The 23,652-nt window shown below is 41.8% G+C and overlaps 1 protein-coding gene across 2 annotated transcripts in view; it reads right to left on the reverse strand.

Moving 5' to 3' along the window:
• ATP8B4 (ATPase phospholipid transporting 8B4 (putative)) overlaps positions 1-23,652 on the reverse strand; it is a 372,592-nt gene that overhangs the window by 113,042 nt on the left and 235,898 nt on the right. For both annotated transcript variants that reach the window (XM_069766048.1, XM_069766049.1), the window contains 3 exons: positions 10,498-10,656; positions 10,285-10,373; positions 8,754-8,950 (listed from right to left, as the gene is read on the reverse strand). In XM_069766048.1, the coding sequence (XP_069622149.1) occupies positions 8,754-8,950; positions 10,285-10,373; positions 10,498-10,656 (445 nt within the window). The remainder of the gene's footprint in view (positions 1-8,753; positions 8,951-10,284; positions 10,374-10,497; positions 10,657-23,652) is intronic.

The raw sequence follows: 23,652 nt of genomic DNA on the forward strand, positions 1-23,652 counted from the left end.
TGTTAGGGAATCCCCCCATGTATTCATGCTGTCCAGTAGCTGTAAATCATGCAGCTGAGGCGACAAAAGCTAAATCTCGAGCACTAACAAATAATCGGAGACCACCCGAGCGTCCTGGGGAAAACCCGAGCAACAAGTACACTCGCTCATCAGTAGTAGCTACTAAACGCGATCCAAGGAGGGTCATCAAGTGTTACCAGGTCCATTGATGTGTGTGGCGGCCAGAGTTTAGCTTGTCTGATGAGATCCAAAGAACTTCTGTAGCACAGATTGCAATAATGTCAGTGCTGGCCATGATAAAAAGGCATCCGAACACGTAGTGCATCATAACTTGCTGTGTACGGAGGTCCATGGGTACCACATAGCTAAAGCATTGCTACTGACAAATTACACCACAGCATTTCCCAATGAAAGTGACCTATTCCCTATACGCCCTGCTACAGAGTAACATTTGTTCAGGAATAGTTTAAGGAGCATGATCTAGATTTCAAGGTGATTATTTGACCTTTAACTTTCTAGATCTCATATATACATACAAACACAGATAGATAGATAGATAGATAGATAGATAGATAGATAGATAGATAGATAGATAGATAGATAGATAACAGTATATTATAAATGTATTTACACTATTGATCATTTATAGGCAAGGTACAGCAAAAATGTGCCCACTTTTTCTTTTAACTCCTTTCTGACCTCGGATAGGATAGTACGTCCGAGGTCAGATCCCCTTCACGACCTCTGCCGTACTATTACTACGGAGGTCGGATCCCCTGCTTTGATGTGGGCTCTGGCGGTGAGCCTACATCAAAGCCGTGACACGTCAGCTGTTTTGAACACCCCTTTTTATGTTTGGTGTGGAATAATATCCAATTTAGCTTTAGGACAATTCTTTCTGTGTTTTTTCATTTAAGACAAATTAAATGAAGACAATAATAACAGAATTTGTGGTTGCAATTATTTTCAGGAAGAAACTGAGTATTATCTGACAGAATTGCAGGGGTGTCAATTCTTTTGGCCACAGCTGTATGAATTTCACTTTTTGTATTGAAGAACTGAAATAAATTAACTTTTTGATGATATTCTAATTTACCGAGAAGCACCTGTAGAATTCAATTGATACATTGCTTCCACAATGTAGTCTTCTCTGCAGAGGACAACGTGGCCCTCCTAGTCTCTAAGTTTTGAAAAGTATGCCAAAAAGGCCACACCGTTCATGCAGTGCTAAACATTCAGATTTATTTCCGTTATACAGTACAGACCAAAAGTTTGGACACACCTTCTCTTTTAAAGATTTTTCTGTATTTTCATGACTATGAAAATTGTACATTCACGCTGAAGGCATCAAAACTATGAATTAACACATGTGGAATTATATACTTAACAAAAATGTGTGAAACAACTGAAAATATGTCTTATATTCTAGGTTCTTCAAAGTAGCCACCTTTTGCTTTGATGACTGCTTTGCACACGCTTGGCATTCTCTTGATGAGCTTCAAGAGGTAGTCACCAGGAATGGTTTTCACTTCACCGGTGTGCCCTGTCAGGTAGTCACCGAAAATGGTCTTCCAACAATCTTGAAGGAGTTCCCAGAGATGCTAAGCACTTGTTGGCCCCTTTGCCTTCACTCTGCGGTCCAGCTCACCCCAAACCATCTCGATTGGGTTCAGGTCTGGTGACTGTGGAGGCCAGGTCATCTGGTGTAGCACCCCATCACTCTCCTTCTTGGTCAAATAGCCCTTACACAGCCTGGCGGTGTGTTTGGGGTCATTGTCCTGTTGAAAAATAAATGATGGTCCAACTAAACGCAAACCGGATGGAATAGCAAACCGCTGCAAGATGCTGTGGTAGCCATGCTGGTTCAGTATGCCTTCAATTTTGAATAAATCCCCAACAGTGTCACCAGCAAAGCACCTCCATACCATCACACCTCTTCCTCCATGCTTCACGGTGGTAACCAGGCAGGTAAAGTCCATCCGTTCATCTTTTCTGCACCGCACAAAGACACGGTGGTTGGAACCAAAGATCTCAAATTTGGACTCCTCAGACCAAAGCACAGATTTCCTTGTGTTCTTTAGCCCAAACAAGAGTCTCTTCTGTTTGTTGCCTGTCCTTAGCAGTGGTTTCCTAGCAGCTATTTTACCATGAAGGCTTGCTGCACAAAGTCTCCTCTTAACAGTTGTTGTAGAGATGTGTCTGCTGCTAGAACTCTTTGTGGCATTGACCTGGTCTCTAATCTGAGTTGCTGTTAACCTGCGATTTCTGAGGCTGATGACTCGGCTAAACTTATCCTCAGAAGAAGAGGTGACTCTTGGTCTTCCTTTCCTGGGATGGTCCTCATGTGGGCCAGTTTCTTTGTAGCGCTTGATGGTTTTTGCAACTGTACTTGGGGACACTTTCAAAGTTTTCCCAATTTTTCACACTGACTGACCTTCATTTCTTAAAGTAATGATGGCCACTTGTTTTTCTTTAGTTAGCTGCTTTTTTCTTGCCATAATACAAATTCTAACAGTCTATTCAGCAGGACTATCAGCTGTGTATCCACCAGACTTCTGCTCAACACAACTGATGGTCCCACTTATTAAACCTGACAGGGTACACCTGTGAAGTGAAAACCATTCCCGGTGACTACCACTTGAAGCTCATCAAGAGAATGCCAAGCGTGTGCAAAGCAGTCATCAAAGCAAAAGGTGGCTACTTTGAAGAACCTAGAATATAAGACATATTTTCCGTTGTTTCACACTTTTTTGTTAAGCATATAATTCCACATGTGTTAATTCATAGTTTTTATGCCTTCAGTGTGAATTTACAATTTTCATAGTCATGAAAATACAGAAAAATCTTTAAATGAGAAGGTGTGTCCAAACTTTTGGTCTGAACTGTATATCTACAGCTGTTTTCCATGTTTGTGCTTTAGGAGTTGGAGGTATCATCAGTCTATAGGCCAGTAAGTTCTGATGGCAGTCCTGTTGAAACCGCCAATGCACTTTTTGTATAGTATTTTTATATATTATTTTATTTAAGTAATACTTTTTTTATCTATCTTTTTGTTCTCTGATGAGAGTATATAACACCAGTCCTGATACATTTTGCTGGAGTCTTCTGGAGTTATGGAGTACTATGTGGATCCTGAATAGGACAGCCTAATACCGGACCTCTGCGGGTCTTGGATTTTCACATATAAACATTAAGAGGTATTTTATCACAGTTTCCAAACAAATATTGTGGCATGTTGTATAAAAAGCTAGTGTTAGCCCAGAGAAACACTGTGCCAAATAGAGGTGCACAAAGCATCTACATAACCTGCAATACAGGGTCTTACAGCCGACCTGATTTACTATGAACCTCTATGCACTGTGCGCAATTTCGTAATCAACATTGGGCAGAAAGGGGTTAACCGCACTGCTGCTGAGAACCGATTGAAGAGTCCAGGAGAATGAATACATTTCCATGCGATTTATTTTCAACGCGTTTTGAAGTCATCCGACTTCTTCATCAGGACAAACCACCTGATGAAGCCGGAAGACTTCGAAACGCATTGAAAATAAATCGCACAGAAACTTCATCGGTCTCCTAGAATCTTCAATTGGTTCTCAGCGGCAGCGCTGTTAACCCATTTCTGTCCAGTATTGAATTACACTCGTTTTCACCCGTGGGTCTGCAGCAGCTGACATTTTGAGTTACTTTAGTTGTTGTGTATCGCACAACACCATCAGGTGAGCACCTCCTTGCACCGTTCTCATTCGTTGCTGGATAAGACCCTATTACACTTATATCTTTTTCCAGCCTCCTTTATTTAACTATGCAATTTGGTAACATCAGAGTTATGTTGGTCTAACAGATGCTTGAATGGGCAGCCATTAAATGGCGCATAGGGCGGGCATCATCCTTGCCGATCTCTATTGCCTGCCTGTGGATGCGATAATTACACTTTCAATACCTCCTACAAATAGTGAAAGAACGTCTTGAAAAAGGAATTGACATGGTAAAATGAAGTCAGAATTAAATCTGAGATTAACTATAATACAACCTAAGAGACAAGAAACAGTTTATGTTCTTTGATTGGTATATTTATACAGAGGATGTCTTGTTTTTTTGTCTTTAGTCTTGATTTTTCTCCAATATCGTATTCTTTAGTGAAATGGTAACTATGGTAATAATGAAGAAAATGGTTGTAGTTAGCGTCCTATATAGCCATTGTGTTTCTCTCCTTTTCCTCGCCCCGTGTAAAGTTTATAGAAATAATCTCACATCTAAATATAAAGAGATGTAAACCTTGTAGTATTTTTCCACATCGTATTGCTGCAAGCTACTCAGTGACGGAGCCAAAAGCTAAAAGTGTTTTGGAGATTCTGCGAGTGTAAAATAATACAGCCAATTAATAATAAAAGCCGGTAAAATGGAGCTGGACGAAGATGATAAAAAAAGAAGAGAAAACAAGAAAGTGTTGTGTCTTGGAAGTGTGTGAGGATTCTCTTGTTGGACAATAAGCGCATTGACCCACCCATCTCAGATGTCGTAAAAAAATGGATGATATAAGAGAAAAATAGCATGTGTAGACATGAGAGGCCGAGCTAAAGACCCTGCAACGCACTTAAAATGCTGGAAACTGGGCTCAAAATGAATTTAGCTCGACATTGTAGTCTGTGACATGAAAGTATTCCACTTGGCCTTGTAAAAAACATATTTTATACACAAAAGAAGTCTGTTTATTATAAGATGCTACAAATTATGTGCATGCTAAAAAGGAGGCTCCTGCTGGGAAAGTGAGCAGAACAGGACTGGGGCGTGCGCACATACATGCCCCCTTCCTTCTTGACACCTTAAACATGGCTGATACAAGTCATGGAAGAAATTAGGACTTATCATTTCTAGCTTGCACAAGTTGCTTTTACAGGTGCGTATTACAGAATGCTGACAAATTAGAACAATGTGTCCAGAAGAGGGGAAAAACGAAAAGATTTTACATCGTTTGCGTTACCACCCAGAAATGTCATCCTATTAGTATCAGTCCAAGGTGACCAACTTAGTTATGAAGAAGTATGTTTTAGAGGGAGGAATAGAGACTATATTAAAAAGTCTAAGGCTAGGTTCACATTGCGTTAATGGGTTAACGCTAGCGGACTCAGTTACATGGCGAAATTGTCGCAATTAACGCCATGCAACGGATCCGTTAGCGCACCCATTGACGGCAATGTGCTAACGGATCTCTAGCGCATCGCTAGCGCATGCCATTTTCGGCACGCGCTAGCGATGTCCCGTTAGTTTCGGACGGACCGCGGACGCTGCTTGCAGCGTCCGAGGTCCGTCCCTCGCTAGCGCAGATCGGGTGTCTGCGCTAGCGAGATCGCCAAACGCGATCCCTTTTGGGACATTGCGTTAGCGCAGTCCGTAGCGCTATGCGCTAAATGGACTGCCCTAACGCAATGTGAACCTAGCCTAACAGTACATGAAGAAAGCATCAAAGCTAAAGCCAAGGTTTACCTGTCAGATTCACACGCGGGTGTTTGCCGGCTCAACAGTAATGTGGTGTGCATGAACTACAAGACGACATTATCATGGTTCGCCATTTCTTTTTTGCAAAGTGATAACTCATCAAGTTAAAGGGAAACCGTCAGAAGATCTATAAACTATTAACTACGGTAATGTCTTTTATGTAAAGCATCTGAAATGTTGATCACCTCCATACCTCCCTATTCTAGGTCCGTATCTCCGATTTCTAGAAATCCATCAGTGAATGCTTAAGCAAATGAGCTTGCAAATGCAGGATGCTTGGCCTGTACTTACAGCTTCCAGACTCTCGCTCTCTTAATCCTCCCACCGCCGGCCTCCTGTCAGTGACTGAAGATCACGTCTCTATGTGACCCTCTTCCCCCCCCCCCAGAGATCTAGCAACAGTCGCAGTCACTGTTGGAGGCAGCGCATGCCCAGATTGATAGTCTGGCTCTCGCACCATCATCAGGACTTTACTGCATCACATTGCTGCCATATAGACTATAGTTCGAAAATTGAGGTACTTAGACTTGATATTTGGCTGAGCATCCTACAATCTACACCTTTGTCTAATTAGTTCTGGATATTTTCTGTGCTTTAAATTTGTGGGCTTTAGGCTGGGAGAGGTATATCTGACAGAGTTAGGGTATGTGAACACAATCAGTAAACCTTGCAGGTTGGACGTTGTGTACTTGTGCAACATCCAACCCGCAGCACCCAGATTTTACAGTATAGTGGATGGGATTTCAAGAAATGTCATGCTCACTATGCATAAGCAGACTCCCATGGATCACCCGCGGAGACGGAAATTCGGTGCATCTTTCCAGACTGCAGCATGTCAATTTCTGGTGAAATGTCACCAACAGAATGTACTGGACACAGTAAATCCGCACGGTTCAATGAACACAGCCAGATTCACCTGCATTCAATAGACGGCAGCGCTTTGGACGCAGGGGACATGTACTGCATCCTAAGCACTGCCACTTCTGGATCGTCTACACATACCCTTAAGAGACCCAAATCCAGAAAAGTTGCTATATTGTTGCTGGTGGGTACAGAGGAATTGGATAATTTCTCTGCTAAGTACCCCAAGTACCTAAGTCTTTGTGGCAGTAAGCAGATCATAATTCTTAAATGCAATGTTTGCATATAGCTTGGTGCACACTGTATACTGCTGTAGATATTACAGCCACTGCAGCTTGTAGTTGCTCACATTTTCTTCATTTTGTTGGGAGATGTTGGTCAGATTTTTTTTCAGACATATATCTTACAGATAGATATGCAATCATTAGGTGTGGCTGTCCCGACTACAAAGAAAGTTGATCGAGGGCCTGGGTTTTTTTCATCTCCGATACTGCGATGTCTTCATGAATCCAAAGCAGGCTGCTCTGTGACCTGTGCCAGTACCAGAAGTAATACAATTAACTTCCCTCATTCAGAGAACCACTGCAGCCTGTAATTGTCTGTAATAGTCAGGTGAGTTGAAAAGCATGTCATCAGAGAAATATCCAGTGATCCGCTGTTCAAGTCAATTGACTGCTGCAGCCAATCACAAGCCACAGTGGTCTTATGAATGTCATTATTTCTGTTGACGGAGTAGAAGGAACTATGGGGGTGAAAGAAGGTGAGTGATTATGGGAGATTTAGACATTACAAGACAATCAAAGGTCCTGTTAGCAATGTATTTAGCTTTAGATATTAAAGGGAACCTGTCACCCCCCAGGCGTTTTTAACTAAAAGAGCCACCTTGTGCAGCACTAATGCTGCATTCTGTCAAGGTGGCGCTTTTAGTTCGGGTCCCAGCCAACGTTGAAATATTCGTTTTTATAATTTGTCCCTCATACCTATAGTTTGTCAGGGGGGCATGTCTTTACCCCCTGATACAAACGCCTCCCAGCCGTCGCTCAGGGCCTCCGTGCGCCGCCTTCATTTCCTTCCTGAAAGTCCCCGGCGCTTGCGCTGTAAGCTTTTTTTCTGGCATGCGCAGTTTGCGATGCCCTTCGACTCCCATCACATGATGGGAACTTACAGCGCAGGTGCCGGGGACGTTCAGGAAGGAAATGGAGGTGGCGCCCGGAGGCCCTGAGTGACAACTGGGAGGCGTTTGTGTCAGGGGGTAAAGACATGCCCCCTTGACAAACTGCAGGTATGAGGGGCAAATTCTAAAGACGATTATTTCAGAGTTGGCAGGGACCCCAAGTGAAAGAGCCACCTTGACAGAATGCAGTATTAGTGCTGCACAAGGTGGCGCTTTTGGTTAAAAATGCCTGGGGAGGGGGGGGAAAGGGGAAGGGAGGTAGGTTCCCTTTAACTTCTTATGTACACAGTAAAACCAAAATATTGTGTATGTGGTGTGTGACCTGAGATCATGCAACAAGCACACTGCCACCATCCAATGTACTAGTATGTAATAAAAGCTTCAAAATACTCCTATCAAGTACGAAAATTACATTATAACAATTACTAGTGAATTACCTAATTGTACAGAAATAATAAAAAAAAAAATATTCAAGAACATAAATATCATACAAGGGGAAAAGAGCAAGAAATGAACCATAAATTGATATGTTTACATGTTACGGTTGTAAATATTTAATTTCACATTTGTCTAGAGACACTCGCAATTATTACAGTGTCCGTGTACCCACAGATACACACTTACACAAACACACTATACACTTGACTAAGCGCATATCTAGAAAACTATTCTACAGAAGGGCATTTATAAGGAAAATGTGCACACAATTATGAGAAAAAAAATAAAAACAAGGAACAAGATAATGGGTGAATCGTACAGTGGGACAAAGCTACAGTGACTGTTACATGAGGAATGCCAAGCCTGGGTGGTCAGGTGCAGGAGTGACAATGCTGCCCCCACTGCTTACCTGCTGGCTGTTGAGTGAAGCAGGAAGGAAACAAAATCATTGACACAATTCAATGAAAATGGTTATTTCTAACAAGGAAAACCAAGAAAGCTAGTTTTACTATGAAAGCTTCATCTCAATATAGGTGAGGGAGGTCTGAGTTAGAGAAGGTCACAGAAAAGACAACACTATGGAGAGAAACTAAAATTGATGTAAATACAGTATGACATGAAGTGCTGCTTCTCGAATCTCTGCAGGCAGCCAAGATTTGGTATTTTATAAAAGGCACAAACTCTCTAAATTGACTTACAACTATCAATTAGGAATGCAGAACAAATATAGAGAGGACATAAGTCTCTGCCTTTCATTCCCCATGTGTGTGATTGGGCTTACCTTACGTAGAGAGATATCGGCACTACCGTATTCAGTATGATAATGTACGACCAGAAGGTAAGGAATCCTGAGAACACAGCACTGTCCACCAGCTCATCCCAGTGTAGGTAGACTCGAAAACGGCTGCCAACATGATGCTCCCAGATGGAGTTCCCAAAAGCTAGAATGATTCCCATGCATACCAGGAAGCCAAATATCTGGAATATAGACATCACGATTATTGTAGATCTTCACCAATACAACCTTTCAAATGTTAGACGCACAATCTGGAAGCAAGGGAAAGGAAGAAGCAAATACTTAAAGGTGGTTGCTCACCTAATTTTATTTCCAATCTTGAAATTAATATAATAAAGCATGCCTTGACGATCGCCTAAAAATCCTTCTCCAATGCTGTCCAGCTCCTCTGTCAGCCTCTATACAACCAGTTCTGGCTGGTCAAACAGGCCTAGCATAGCAGCCAATCACTGTCAACAGCGGTGATGCGTTAATCACTGCTGCAGCCAGTGATTGTCTGCAGCAGTGACAAGTTGTTTAAACCAGACAAGATGTACTTGTCTGTACTCCTTGTTCAGTTCAGACAGACATGTGACCACATCAGCCAATCGTTAGCCTCAGCAGTGAATAGGTTATATTGGCCTCCCGAAACAGAAGTGAATGGCGTGGATCCCAGAATGCATTGAAAGAGGAATGGTGCAGGATCAGTGCTTTGTGCATACTTTCTCTTTTCAATTAGGGTTGGGCAACCCTTAAAAAGGGTTCAGTAAGGAGTTATTTGTAAATAAAAAAAGCATACCACAAAAAAGCGGCACAATATGAACTAAATGAGAGGGGAGCTCAAAAGCAGAAACTATTATTTTACTGAAAGAACGGCAAATTTTGTAAAAATGAAAAAATCCAGCAGGTGTGGTTGAAAAATTAATAGAAAGTGAAGAACAGGGAGTTTTGACACTGGTTCTATCAACTGGTAGTGTGGTGCGAGTTCCAGCAATCAGACATTTATTACCCATCTGGTAGATCAGTGATAATTAGAGTAGGTGCAAATCGATCTGCAAGACCTAATTCATCGGCCATGCCAATAATCTGTGGCCACTGGACAGGAACCCTGAGAACCTCCTCCTACTTCTTGGCAAGTGTGAGTCTACTTTTAGATGGGCAAGCCTGATGCGACATCACATGTGCGTCACGTTGGAATGATGACATCACACCAGGCCAGCTACTCAACCAATGAGCCGCGGATGCTGGCAGGTTGGAGGCGCTTCTCCACTGACCATAGATTATTGATGTGGCCACTTGTCCTGTAAATGCATTAGCACCAACTCTAGTGATGCCTAGCTTTTGTGGGTAAATCAACTAAAACAAGACAGGAATTACAATAAAAAGGAAAATTATATAAGGCCAGATTAAAAGTCCTTTTCTGCTATTGATCTTCTTTGTTTCTCATAAACGGACTCAAAGTATGGATGAAGAATAAGTGTCAAAATATCGCACACATGCATTAGAGAAAACCGGTTTCTGCCAAGTCCCAACTTACCCATAAAACTAAAGTGTTCATTAGTCGATCAATGCTGGTTCTTTTAAACTTGGTTTTCCCACTGTTCTGCATTAATTTAGTATCTGGCCCTGTGAAAACAGTCATTATTGGGGAATAGTACTGAGAGTTACATATAAGCATCAAATAGGGGAAAGTTTGGTAAATGACTTGGATGAATGAACATTTGTAAGGGTTTACAAATGAACAGGATACCTGCGAAGACGACCATCCCAAAGCACCATTCAGTATTTCTTAGGACACATCCTCTCAAAAGCATCTTGCTATTATTCAGAGAATACTTGCAGTCTTTCCAGATTAAAGTCCCATTAAACTTGTCAAGCTTGTTGTTTGGGGGCTCAGATAAGATCTCTCCTGTAGAAGAAAGCAAAAAAATATTTCCTTCTTTTGCTGTGAATTAATAGTGAATATTAATAATATAATAATAATTGAAACCATCATGAATTTGTATGCTGCTCTCATACCTACGATATGCATTGTATACCACTTTTCATCTGAAACAATTTTTGATATTTTATATCTTGATATCTATGGGTACCATATTAAATCGAACATGCCAAAAAAAATTGTAAAAGGTATCATTCAACATAAAAAAAAGAAGTAAAAAAACAGCAGCAAAAATTAGAAACTGACAAACGAAACTATTCTTAACTCGTCTTTTCCCCTGCGATCCAGCAGTCCCCTTGATCTTTGTGTACCAATATATGTCTGATGCAACGCTCCCAGGCTTTACTACTGACATCAATGCTCAATGATAGGAACCATCTTTTTATTTTTCCCTTTGTAGCTACATTTATTTTTTTATTTTGCAAAGATTTATATCATGTTAAATGTCTATTCACATCTTGTGGTATGGGGGACCTCAACAAATATTTCTGACATATGACACTGAGTAAGCAATGAGCACCAACAGCGCTCCATATACTCCTTTTGGCGCTGGGAAAGGTCAGAGAGGCCCGGCACCTGCGCACTGCAGTATTTTGCTCTGCCCTCAACAGGGAAGACAAAGTACACCTGCGCCGGAGCTGCGGCGTGAAGACCAGAAGAGGACGTCATCCTATGAAGATAGGAGGCCCCGGACCGCGACGCCCATCGGACCAGAACCGAACCGGGACCGCCCCTGGGAGAGTATAATCTAACCTCTTTTTCTCATCTTTCAGGATACATCTGGGGCTTATCTATAGCATTACAGAATGCTGTACATAAGCCCCTGATGCTGGTGGCCTTAGCTCACCTTCGATTTTGAGGGTGACAGGTTCCCTTTAAGAGCTATCTTCAGCCCAAAGATCTAGGTCTCCTGTAACTATTAATATGGCCCCCACAGAGCCCTGATCTCAACATTGACTCTGTGTAGGACTTCATGGAGATGTCTGAAACAAATTCCCTGCAAAGTGACTTCAAACTCTTTGTGTACCCAACCTAAAAGAATTGGTGCTGTTTTGAACGCAAAGGGAGGTCATGCCAAATATTTATTTGATCTAGATTTCTATTTTGTTCATTTGCTTTGCATTTTGTTAATTGATGAAAATAATGCAAGGATGCAGAAAAGAAGATGTCAGCTACACTTGCTGTGGGCGTGCTACCAATGTACAGTGTCGGTGATAAACAGAGACCCCGGATTAGTCAAGTGACCGCAGACAGAGAGAGCAAAGACAAATAAACTTAGTTTTTAAACACTTACATTTAGCTTTTATGGTCAATACAGGCATGATTAAAAAAAGGTATTAAGGGGCTAATAAAAGAAGAATAAATTTTGATGACAGGTTTCCTTGAAAAAGGTCTTCTGGGATGTAAATTTATGTATAGAATAATTGTTTAATAAAATCCCCTCCCTTTTATATTTTTTATTAATGTTGAAAATTAACTATTATATTAGTTTAAGGATGAATATAAAAAAAAAAAAAACATACACAGATGTGGAAGACAACCAGAAACTCATTCCCAAGTGGCTTTAAATTTATTGACTGAAAACTATTTTTTTAATCCTGTTTTCTGCAGATTTCTTTTGACCTTTATTTTATTTACTTTATTTAAGCTTTGGACTGAATATTTTCCAAGCTAGCACGAAGAATGATGATGCATATGAAATGGTGCCGGAATCTCACTAACTTTCACAAAGCCTGGATTCCAAATTCATATAAATTGTCAAGCATGACAACTTTTTTTTTTTCTTAAACTTTTGCTTGTCATATGTTCTTCCTTGAAAGTTTACAATTATTCTATGGAAGATTTAAATAAAGAGAATATAAATTTTTTATGGAAAACATATATGCAAATTGAAAACTTTGTAGTTGTAACTTTTGCATAGACCTGAACCAGAGTTCGACATGCACAATTAATTAAAATTCCACAAGTTTATTTATATATGAAAACTAATGTTTCCTTTAATTTATTTGGAACTATTTTTTAGTGCTGAGAAGTGTATATACATGTGTATGTATGTATATAATATAAACATACACACACACATATATGGTATATATACATATATATATACACACACACACCTATGGCAAAAATTAAGAGACCACCACATCAAAACCCTGTCATGGGCAGCCCAATCTCCAGACCTGAACCCCATTGAAAACCCCTGGAATGTAATCAAGAGGATGATGGATAGTCACAAGCCATCAAACAAAGAAGAACTGCTTACATTTTTGCGCCAAAAACAGTGTGAAAGACTGGTGGAAAGCATGCCAAGACGCATGAAAGCTGTCATTAAAAATCATGGTTATTCCACCAAATATTGATTTCTGAATTCTTCCAGAGTTAAAATATTAGTATTGTGGTTTCTAAATAATTATTAACCTGTTTTCTTTGCATTATTTGAGGTCTGAAAGCACTGTTTTTTAATTTATTTTGACCATTTTTCTTTTTCAGAAAAAAAAATACAAAATGTATTTCTTGGAAATTCGGAGACGTCAGAAGTTTATAGATTAAAAGAACAATTTACATTTTACTTAAAAATATACCTATAAAGCGAAAAATCAGACAAACTGAACATTTTGCAGTGGTCTCTTAATTTTTACCATTATATATATATATATATATATATATATATATATATATATATATATATATATATATATATATATATATATATATATATATATATATATATATATATATATATACACACACACACACACATATATGTATACACGCACGCACACACACACACACTGCTCACCATAAACCAGTATACCTCAACAGTTTTGTCAGGAAAACCCTTAGTTTCCTTTTAGAGACAACATTTTCTAAAGGTATACCATAATACTAAGTACAAATGATTGCAAACATGATTTGTAATTTTGCATACCAGAACAAGTTATTTTCTTAGCAAATTAATTCAAGGCTATGTTGCAGACCTTAGACAACAAAATACTTATTAATAGGAATTAAACCACAGGAAAATCGAATTATTCATTAAGCATTTATCCAATGGACCTTTGACTATAAAAGGACATTAATTAAAGTAAACCCCTTCACATTTCATGCGGTCAACAATAGCACCATATGGAAGAGAAATGTCACAAGACCTGTGAAAGAAAATTATTTCTATACACAAGAAAGGAGAAGGCTACAAGAAGATCAGCAATTATTAAAGGGACACTGTCACCTGGATTTGGAGGGAACAATCTTCAGCCATGGAGGCGGGGTTTTGGGGTTTTTGATTTACCCTTTCCTTACCCGCTGGCTGCATGCAATATTGGATTGAAGTTCATTCTCTGTCCTCCGTAGTACATGCCTGCACAAGGCAATCTTGCCTTGCGCAGGCGTGTACTATGGAGGACAGAGAATGAACTTCAATCCAATATTGCAGCCAGCATGCAGCCAGCGGGTAAGGAAAGGGTGAATCAAAAACACCAAAACCCCGCCTCCATGGCTGAAGATTGTTCCCTCCAAATCCAGGTGACAGTGTCCCTTTAACTTATCAATTAGAATACGCTACAAAAAGTGATACAAAGATGTAACAAAGATGAAACTGCAACCACCTCACAGAAATGCTGGGGTCGAACATTGAAGTTAACACCTTAACAGGGGCGTCTTTTGATAAGAAGGGTTGAAGAAAATCAACATGCAAATTCATTGCAGGTAGCTAAAGAAAGAGAAAGCCAAACCAATGTGATTCCCGTGACATAATATGGTATACACTGCAGAGGAAAAACAATGCTGGCTTCACACTTTTTTTTTGCAGTTTATGGCATTGAATGCAAATTGAAAATCTGCTGCAAATGACAGTGAAGGTTCATCAATCTGAATTTACTGTGGATTTAACTGCAGATTTGAATAGTTGAAAAAGATTAAAATATATATATATATATATATATATATATATATATATATATATATATATATATATATATATATATATATATATCACTGCTATAACAACATATTTAAAAAATACATACAGTGGCATGTAAAAGTTTGGGTACCCCTGGTTAAAATTACTGTTATTGTGAACAGTTAAGCAAGCTGAAAATTAAATGATCTCTAAAAGGCCTAAAGTTAAAGACGACACATAACCTTTGTATTTTAGGCAAACAAAAAATACATTATCTTTTACATTTTATAAATGACAAGAAGGAAAATAGGCCATTGAAAAAGTTTGTGCATCCTGCATGGTACGTGCCTAGTAGAACCCCCTTTTGTAAGTATCACAGCTTGTAAATGCTTTTTGTAGCCAGTCAAGAGTCTTTCAATTCTTGTTTTAAGGGATTTTCACCCATTCTTCCTTAGAAAATTCTTCCAGTTCTGTGAGATTCCTGTGTCATCTTTCATGCACTGCTACTTTCAGGTCTAGCCACAGATTTTAAATAATGTTGAGATCAGGGGACTGTGAGGGCCATTGTAAAATCTGGAGCTTGCATCTTTTGAGGTAGTCTATTGTGGATCCTTACACGTGTTTAGGATCATTATCCTTTTGTAGAAGCCATCCTCTTTTAAATGTCACTGTAAATCTGAATGTACCACATGTGGAATTTGCTATGGATTTTCAGCTATGTTCTGCCAAAGATTAGTTAGTGAACTGACTCTAAAGGTGACCATACACATTAGACAGAAACAGATTCATGGTTGAACAAACAAAGGTCTGATACATGGTTATTAGTGATGAGCGAGTATACTCATTACTCGAGATTTCCCGAACACGCTCGGGTGTCCTCCGAGTATTCTTTAGTGCTCGGAGATTTAGTTTTTCTTGCTGCAGCTGAATGATTTACACATGTTAGCCAGCATAAGTACATGTGGGCGTTGCCTGGTTGCTAGGGAATCCTCACATGTAATCAAGCTGGCTAAGAGATGTAAATCATTCAGCTGAGGTGATGAAAACTAAATCTCCGAGCAATAAAAAATACTCGGAGGACACCCGAGCGTGCTCGGGAAGTCTCGAGTAACGAGTATACTCGCTCATCACTAATAAAGACCTATTATTATGGTTAGTTCTAATGTCTCCCATTATTCTACAGATTGTTACCTATGTATAACTAATGTATCTCACTGATGTACATATTGGGACTGTATATCATATCAATGCATAGTGTGGCCGGGGATCACATGTTATTGCTTCATATTCATTGACCTCCCCAGGTATCTTTAGTTAGGAATTATTTGACTTTAGAAATTTGAAAATAGGGGGATGGGCCAAGGCTCCTCAGGATTACTGCCAGATGCTGTTGTATGGCTATTCATCACGTCTGAAGCAGGGCACAAGATCCAACGGTGCTCTACTGAGTACTAAGATATTTATATCTTGAAGAAGTTGAAGAATTCCAAGACTGCAGTAGTTATTAAAAGTGTTATTTTGCTTTAAATTTGGAGAAATCACTTGTTAAATTAGTTGTAAAAGCATTTAGATTGTTCTTGTTTTATTAATTTATTAGTTCCCCGGCTGCGCTTTACTATGGCGGATTTCACCTCTCTCACAACCCTCGCTCCACCTACAAACGTGGTGGAGGGGTTGGCTTGCTCCTGCCCGACACCTGCTCCTTCACTCCAATCCCGCTACCACCTTCCGCTACTCTTCCCTCGTTTGAGGTGCACTCCGTCCACATCTATTCCCCCTCCAAACTCCAACTGGCTGTCATCTACCGCCCCCCAGAACTAGCCATTTCCACCTTTCTCGACCACCTTACCACCTGGCTACTTAATTTCCTCTCTGTTGACATCCCCACTATCATCATGGGTGATTTCAATATCCCCATTGACACTTCCACCTCAGCTGCCTCTAAACTTTTATCACTGACTGCTTCCTTTGGCATCACTCAATGGTCCTCTGAGGCCACTCACAAAGATGGCCACACATTGGACCTCATCTTCACCTGCCTCTGCTCCCTTACTAATCTCATTAACACACCCCTCCCCTTGTCTGACCACAACCTACTGACATTCTCTTCCCTCTCCTCTCCTAGTGCGCAACCCCACTCCACAAACTCACTCACCCTTGCAGAAATCTCAAACATCTCAACTTACAATCACTCTCTGAGTCCCTTCTCCCTCTTACAGACATAGCCTCCCTTCATGACACAGATGCTGCTGCCACTTTTTATAACACTACAATAACAGCAACACTCAATTCAGCCGCCCCGCTCATGCATAGCAAAACTTGTACACTCAACAGGCAGCCCTGGCTGACCAAAGAACTGAGAAGGGCTTCCAGGCTCGCTGAGCGGAGATGGAAGCGATACCGCTCTGCCAACCACTTCACTGCATACAAGCAGTCCCTCGCCAGCTTCAAGTCCATGCTCTCTGCCGCAAAACAAACTTACTTCTCATCTCTCATATCCTCCCTGTCTCACAACCCTAAACAGCTTTTCAATTCTCTACTCCGTCCCCCTGCAGCCCCTCCCTTCCCGCTCATTTCCGCTGAAGACTTTGCCTCTTTCTTTAAACAGAAGATCGATACGATCAGAGAAAGCTTTGGCCCACAGCGCCCACTGCCCCTCTTAGCTGCTCAACCCTGCTCCTCCAAAACCAGCTTCTCCACCATGACAGAAGATCAGCTCTCCATCCTCCTGTCAAGATCACACCTCACCACCTGCACGCACGACCCGCTCCCATCCCACCTCATCCCTAACCTTTCCATAGTCTTCATCCCAACCCTAACGCACCTCTTCAACCTCTCACTCACAACAGGTGTCTTCCCCTCATCCTTCAAGCATGCCAAGATCACACCCATCCTCAAAAAGCCCTCCCTCGACCCATCCTCTGTGTCTAGCTATCGCCCGATATCTCTTCTCCCTTATGCCTCCAAATTACTGGAGTAACACGTCCATCTTGAACTGTCCTTCCACCTCTCCTCCTGCTCCCTCTTTGATCGGTTACAATCTGGCTTCCGTCCCCATCACTCAACTGAAACTACCCTAACTAAAGTCACCAATGACCTACTAACTGCCAGGAGCAAGCGACACTACTCTGTCCTCCTTCTCCTGGACCACTCCCTTCTGATACAGATCCTCTCATCTCTTGGCATCACAGACTTGGCCATATCCTGGATCTCATCATATCTGACAGACCGAACATTCAGTGTCTCGCTCCCCCACACCACCTCCTCACTTCGCCCCTTGTCAGTCGGTGTTCCTCAAGGCTCTGTTTAAGGACCCTACCTCTTCTCCATCTACACATTCGGCCTTGGACAGCTCATAGAATCCCACGGTATGCAGTACCATTTCTACACCGATGACATGGAGATCTACCTATCCGGACCTGATCTCACCTCCTTACTTACCAAAATCCCGCACTGTCAGTCTACTCTTTCAGCCTTCTTTTCTGTTCGCTTTCTACAATTGAACATGGACAAAACAGAATTCATCATCTTTCCCCAATCTCACTCTACCCCTCCACCAGACCTATCCATCAATGTCAATGGCTGCTCACTTTCCCCAGTCCCACACGCCCGATGCCTCGCAGTGATCTTCGACTCTGCCCTCTCTTTCAAGCCACATATCCAAGACCTTGCCTCCTCCTGCCATCTCAAACTCAAAAATAATTCCCGGATCCGCGCATTCCTTGACCACGACACCACAAAAACACTAGTGCATGCCCTTATCTCCCGCCCTGACTACTGCAACCTCCTACTCTCTGGACTCCACTCTAGCACTCTGGCACCACTCCAATCCATCCTACACTCTGCTGCCCGACTAATCTAAGTGTCTCCCCGCTATTCCCTAAGCTAACATTAGGGAAGAACAAGTTCTTTCTATGAGTCAAAGTCATAGCGCTTCAATATATCATGTTAGTAGGGAAACTGGTTTATTGAAACCTCAAATTCTTACATAAACAACACAGATGACTAAAGGTACCTTCACACTGAGCAACTTTCCAACGAGAACGACAGCGATCCGTGACGTTGCAGCGTCCTGGATAGCGATCTCATTGTGTTTGACATGCAGCAGCAATCAGGATCCCGCTGTGACATCGCTGGTCGTAGCTAGAAGTCCGGAACTTTATTTGGTTGTCAGGTCGGCGTGATTCGTCATGTTTGACAGAAAAAGCAACGATGCCTGCAATGGTTTTTCATGGAGCGAACAACCAGCAAGAGCGATAAGTACGTCACTGGATCGCTCCTGCATCGTTCTGCTGTTGCCGGTGTTTGACGTCTCCTAGCGACCTAAACAGCGACGAGCTCGTTGTCTATATCGCTGCAGCGTCGCTTAATGTGACCTTTACTTAAAAGAGACCTGTAATCCAGGAGATTTAGAAACCTTATCTCGGAAAACTGAATCCATTAAAAAAAAAAAACAAACCTCAAACATAAGCACAAGGAACTAAGGCTAGGTTCACATTGCGTTAATGGGTTAACGCTAACGGACTGCGTTGCACGGCGAAAATGTTGCAATTAACGCCGTGCAATGGGTCCGTTAGCGCACCCATTGACAGCAATGTGATTTGTGCCTGTAGCGCATCGCTAGCGCATGCCATTTTCGGCACGCGCTAGCGATGTGCCGTTCTTTTGTGACGGACCTCGGACGCTGCTTGCAGCGTCCGAGGTACGTCCGAGGTCCGTGCCTCGCTAGCGCAGATCGGGGATCTGCGCTAGCGGGGACTGTGAACACGGACCCAAAATAAACATTGCGTTAGCGCAATCCGCTAGCGCTATACGCTTAACGGATTGCCCTAATGCAATGTCAACCTAGCCTAAACAGAATCCAAGATGCTCATGTGAACCAAGTCTAAATGTGACTTACCCTACTTGAAATACTATTCATAATGGGTCCAGTAATAAAAAAAAATATCCTATTGTTATCTCCGGGACCAACGCAGCTGACTTTCACTTGCCACTTTGTTCCCCGACAGTCTTAGGACATGAACATCCTGAGGGAATATCATATAGTTACTACAACCAATGATTGTCCTGAAGGGGGAGAAGTTGGCTTAGACTAAATGTGAAGGCTGTGGTCATGTAATGGATGTTGTCCCCCCAAAACCGGCACTGGTGCACAGGTGTAGATTATTTGTATTTTTGATACTCCTCCTTGGACCAATTGAGAATAACTTTTAAAGTAAATCATGAAGGTATAATCCAGCTCAGAAAGGTCCGTTAAATTTTTTTAAAATTCTTTATTAGAAAAATATACTGGTATTTCATAAATAAAGTTACATATCTTAAGTCACAACCTCCATATGGGAATGTAATGTGGGAACACATGCAAAGACTAAGAACTGCTATTCGAAACCCGTCTGCCAACATTACTTTCCCATATGGAGGTTGTGACTTAAGATATTTAACTTTTTTTATGAAAGACATTTTTCTAAAAAAAAAGAATTTCAAAAATTTTTTAATGGACCTTTCTGACCTGGATTATATCTTCATGATTTACTTGTTCCTGCGACACTGCAGCTTCCGTGCTTGGGACCGATAGATGGGTGAGCTGACTTTTTTCTATATTTTTTCTTAACTTTTAAAGTGGTTGAAAAACCCTGTAACCCAACAAAATGTGAAAGAGATGTGTAGTAGTGTGCAATACATGCTCCGTGGGCTCTATAGTATAGAATGTGACCATGTGGTTCCCCCACAAAAGGAATGTCATAATAAAATATTTAAGGGTACGTTCACACTAGCGTTATGCTAGTGTGCGTCGGGTTAGCGTCGGGCGACGCACGCGTCATGCGCCCCTATATTTAACATGGGGGACGCATGCGTTTTTGTTTGTTGCGTTGTGCGACGCATGCGACTTTTTTGCCGCAAGCGTCGGACCAAGAAAACGCAACAAGTTGCATTTTTCTTGCGTCCGATTTTCGGCAAAAAACGACACATGCGTCGCAAAACGCAGCGTTTTTGCGTGCGTTTTGCCGCGTTTTTGCGTGCGTTGTGCGTTGCGTCGCCGACGCAGCGGCGCACAACGCTAGTGTGAACGTAGCCTAAAGCCTTTGTTAAAAGAGAACATAAAGGCTATTATTTACTCTTGAATATGTTAAAGGTGCTAATATTCTTTAGGGATTAATCTAACAGGTCCCAACTCAAATGTTTTTTGAGCAGGAAACTGAAAAATTATGTGTGATGGTCGTTTTCCTTCACACCAGCAAATGTATTCAAAGGCATACCACAGCGGATTTTTAAGCGTAATCATTGTTAATGTCATGGTTTAAATGCAGGAAAAATAAACTCTACCCTCATTATAAACCATTCCACAAGTTTATCGCTCCTGTTCATCTCAAGTTGCTACAATTTGGCTCTCGACAAAATAAAACTCGATGCTAATCAAACTCAAATTAGGAAAGCATTAGGTCTTGAATGAATGCCCATCAACATACACCAGCCCGGCTGATGAAAGAGGCAGGAGATATGTGTGGAATGCCATAGAAAACAAACCAGAAAATATTTTAATCAACAACCAAGTTTCATTATGGTGACCAATGGTGATGTGTTGTGAATTCTGTGGCAGAGCTCCCTCCTGTGGTCACAAGTGGTACTTCGGCTGGTTCTCTCTGTGAGCTTCCGTTGGTGGAGGAAAGTGGTACTGCGGCTTCTGAGTTTCCTTCCTCAGGTGATGTGGTGAAGTCGTTAGGTGCTGCTCTATTTAACTCCACCTAGTGCTTTGATCCTGGCCTTCAGTCAATGTTCTAGTATTAGACCTGTTTCCTCCTGGATCGTTCCTGTGGCCTGCTGCTCTGCATAGCTAAGTTCCTCTTTGCTATTTGTTTGCTGTTTTTTTCTGTCCAGCTTGTCAATTTGTTTTTTTTCTGCTTGCTGGAAGCTCTGGGACGCAGAGGGTGTACCTCCGTGCCGTTAGTTCGGTACGGAGGGTCTTTTTGCCCCCTTTGCGTGGTTTTTGTAGGGTTTTGTGTTGACCGCAAAGTTACCTTTCCTATCCTCGCTCTGTTCAGAAAGTTGGGCCTCACTTTGCTAAATCTATTTCATCTCTACGTTTGTCTTTTCATCTTAACTCACAGTCATTATATGTGGGGGCTGCCTTTTCCTTTGGAGTATTGCTCTGAGGCAAGGTAGGCTTATTTTCTATCTTCAGGCTAGCTAGTTTCTCAGGCCGTGTCGAGTTGCATAGGGAGCGTTAGGCGCAATCCACGGCTGCCTTTAGTGTGGTTGGAGAGGATTAGGGATTGCGGTCAACAAAGTTCCCACGTCTCAGAGCTCGTTCTTGTTTTTTGGGTTATTGCCAGGTCACTGTATGTGCGCTGACCTCTATGTCCATTGTGGTACTGAATTACCTTTCACAACAGTACTGGAGGCCCAAAGTACTAATGATTCTCAATAGAGGGAAAAAAGAAGTTCTGAGACCATTTTTTTTTCTGCACTGTGTTTTGCCTTTTTTTTCCCCTAGACATTTGGGTGGTTCAGGACACAGGTGTAGCAATGGACATTAAAGGTCTGTCTTCATACGTGGATCAGCTCACGGCAAGAGTACAAAGTATTCAAGACTTTGTGGTTCAGAATTCTATGTTAGAACCGAGAATTCCTATTCCTGATTTGTTTTTTGGAGATAGAACTAAATTTCTGAGTTTCAAAAATAATTGTAAACTATTTCTGGCTTTGAAACCTCGCTCCTCTGGTGACCCAGTTCAACAAGTTAGGATCGTTATTTCTTTTTTGCGTGGCGACCCTCAGGACTGGGCATTTTCTCTTGCATCAGGAGATCCTGCATTAAGTAATATCGATGCATTTTTCCTGGCGCTCGGATTGCTGTACGATGAGCCTAATTCTGTGGATCAGGCAGAGAAGAATTTGCTGGCTCTGTGTCAGGGTCAGGATGAAATAGAGGTATATTGTCAGAAATTTAGAAAGTGCTCCGTACTCACTCAGTGGAATGAAGGTGCGCTCGCAGCTATTTTCAGAAAAGGTCTCTCTGAAGCCCTTAAGGATGTCATGGTGGGATTTCCTATGCCTGCTGGTCTGAATGAGTCTATGTCTTTGGCCATTCAGATCGGTCGACGCTTGCGCGAGCGTAAATCTGTGCACCATTTGGCGGTATTACCTGAGCTTAAACCTGAGCCTATGCAGTGCGATAGGACTTTGACCAGAGTTGAACGGCAAGAACACAGACGTCTGAATGGGCTGTGTTTCTACTGTGGTGATTCCACTCATGCTATCTCTGATTGTCCTAAGCGCACTAAGCGGTTCGCTAGGTCTGCCACCATTGGTACGGTACAGTCAAAATTTCTTTTGTCTGTTACCTTGATCTGCTCTTTGTCATCGTATTCTGTCATGGCATTTGTGGACTCAGGCGCTGCTCTGAATTTGATGGACTTGGAGTATGCTAGGGGTTGTGGGTTTTTCTTGGAGCCCTTGCAGTGTCCTATTCCATTGAGAGGAATTGATGCTACGCCTTTGGCCAAGAATAAGCCTCAGTACTGGACCCAGCTGACCATGTGCATGGCTCCTGCACATCAGGAGGTTATTCGCTTTCTGGTGTTGCATAATCTGCATGATGTGGTCGTGTTGGGGTTGCCATGGCTACAAGTCCATAATCCAGTATTAGATTGGAAATCCATGTCTGTGTCCAGCTGGGGTTGTCAGGGGGTACATGGTGATGTCCCATTTCTGACTATTTCGTCATCCACCCCTTCTGAGGTTCCTGAGTTCTTGTCTGATTACCGGGATGTATTTGATGAGCCCAAGTCCGATACCCTACCTCCGCATAGGGATTGTGATTGTGCTATCGATTTGATTCCTGGTAGTAAATTCCCAAAAGGTCGACTGTTTAATTTATCTGTGCCTGAGCACGCCGCTATGCGGAGTTATGTGAAGGAGTCTTTGGAGAAGGGGCAGATTCGCCCATCATCGTCGCCATTAGGAGCAGGGTTCTTTTTTGTAGCCAAGAAGGATGGTTCACTGAGACCTTGTATAGATTACCGCCTTCTAAATAAGATCACGGTTAAATTTCAGTACCCCTT

This window comes from Ranitomeya imitator, chromosome 4 (genome assembly GCF_032444005.1).
Source record: "Ranitomeya imitator isolate aRanImi1 chromosome 4, aRanImi1.pri, whole genome shotgun sequence".
NCBI lineage: Eukaryota > Metazoa > Chordata > Amphibia > Anura > Dendrobatidae > Ranitomeya > Ranitomeya imitator.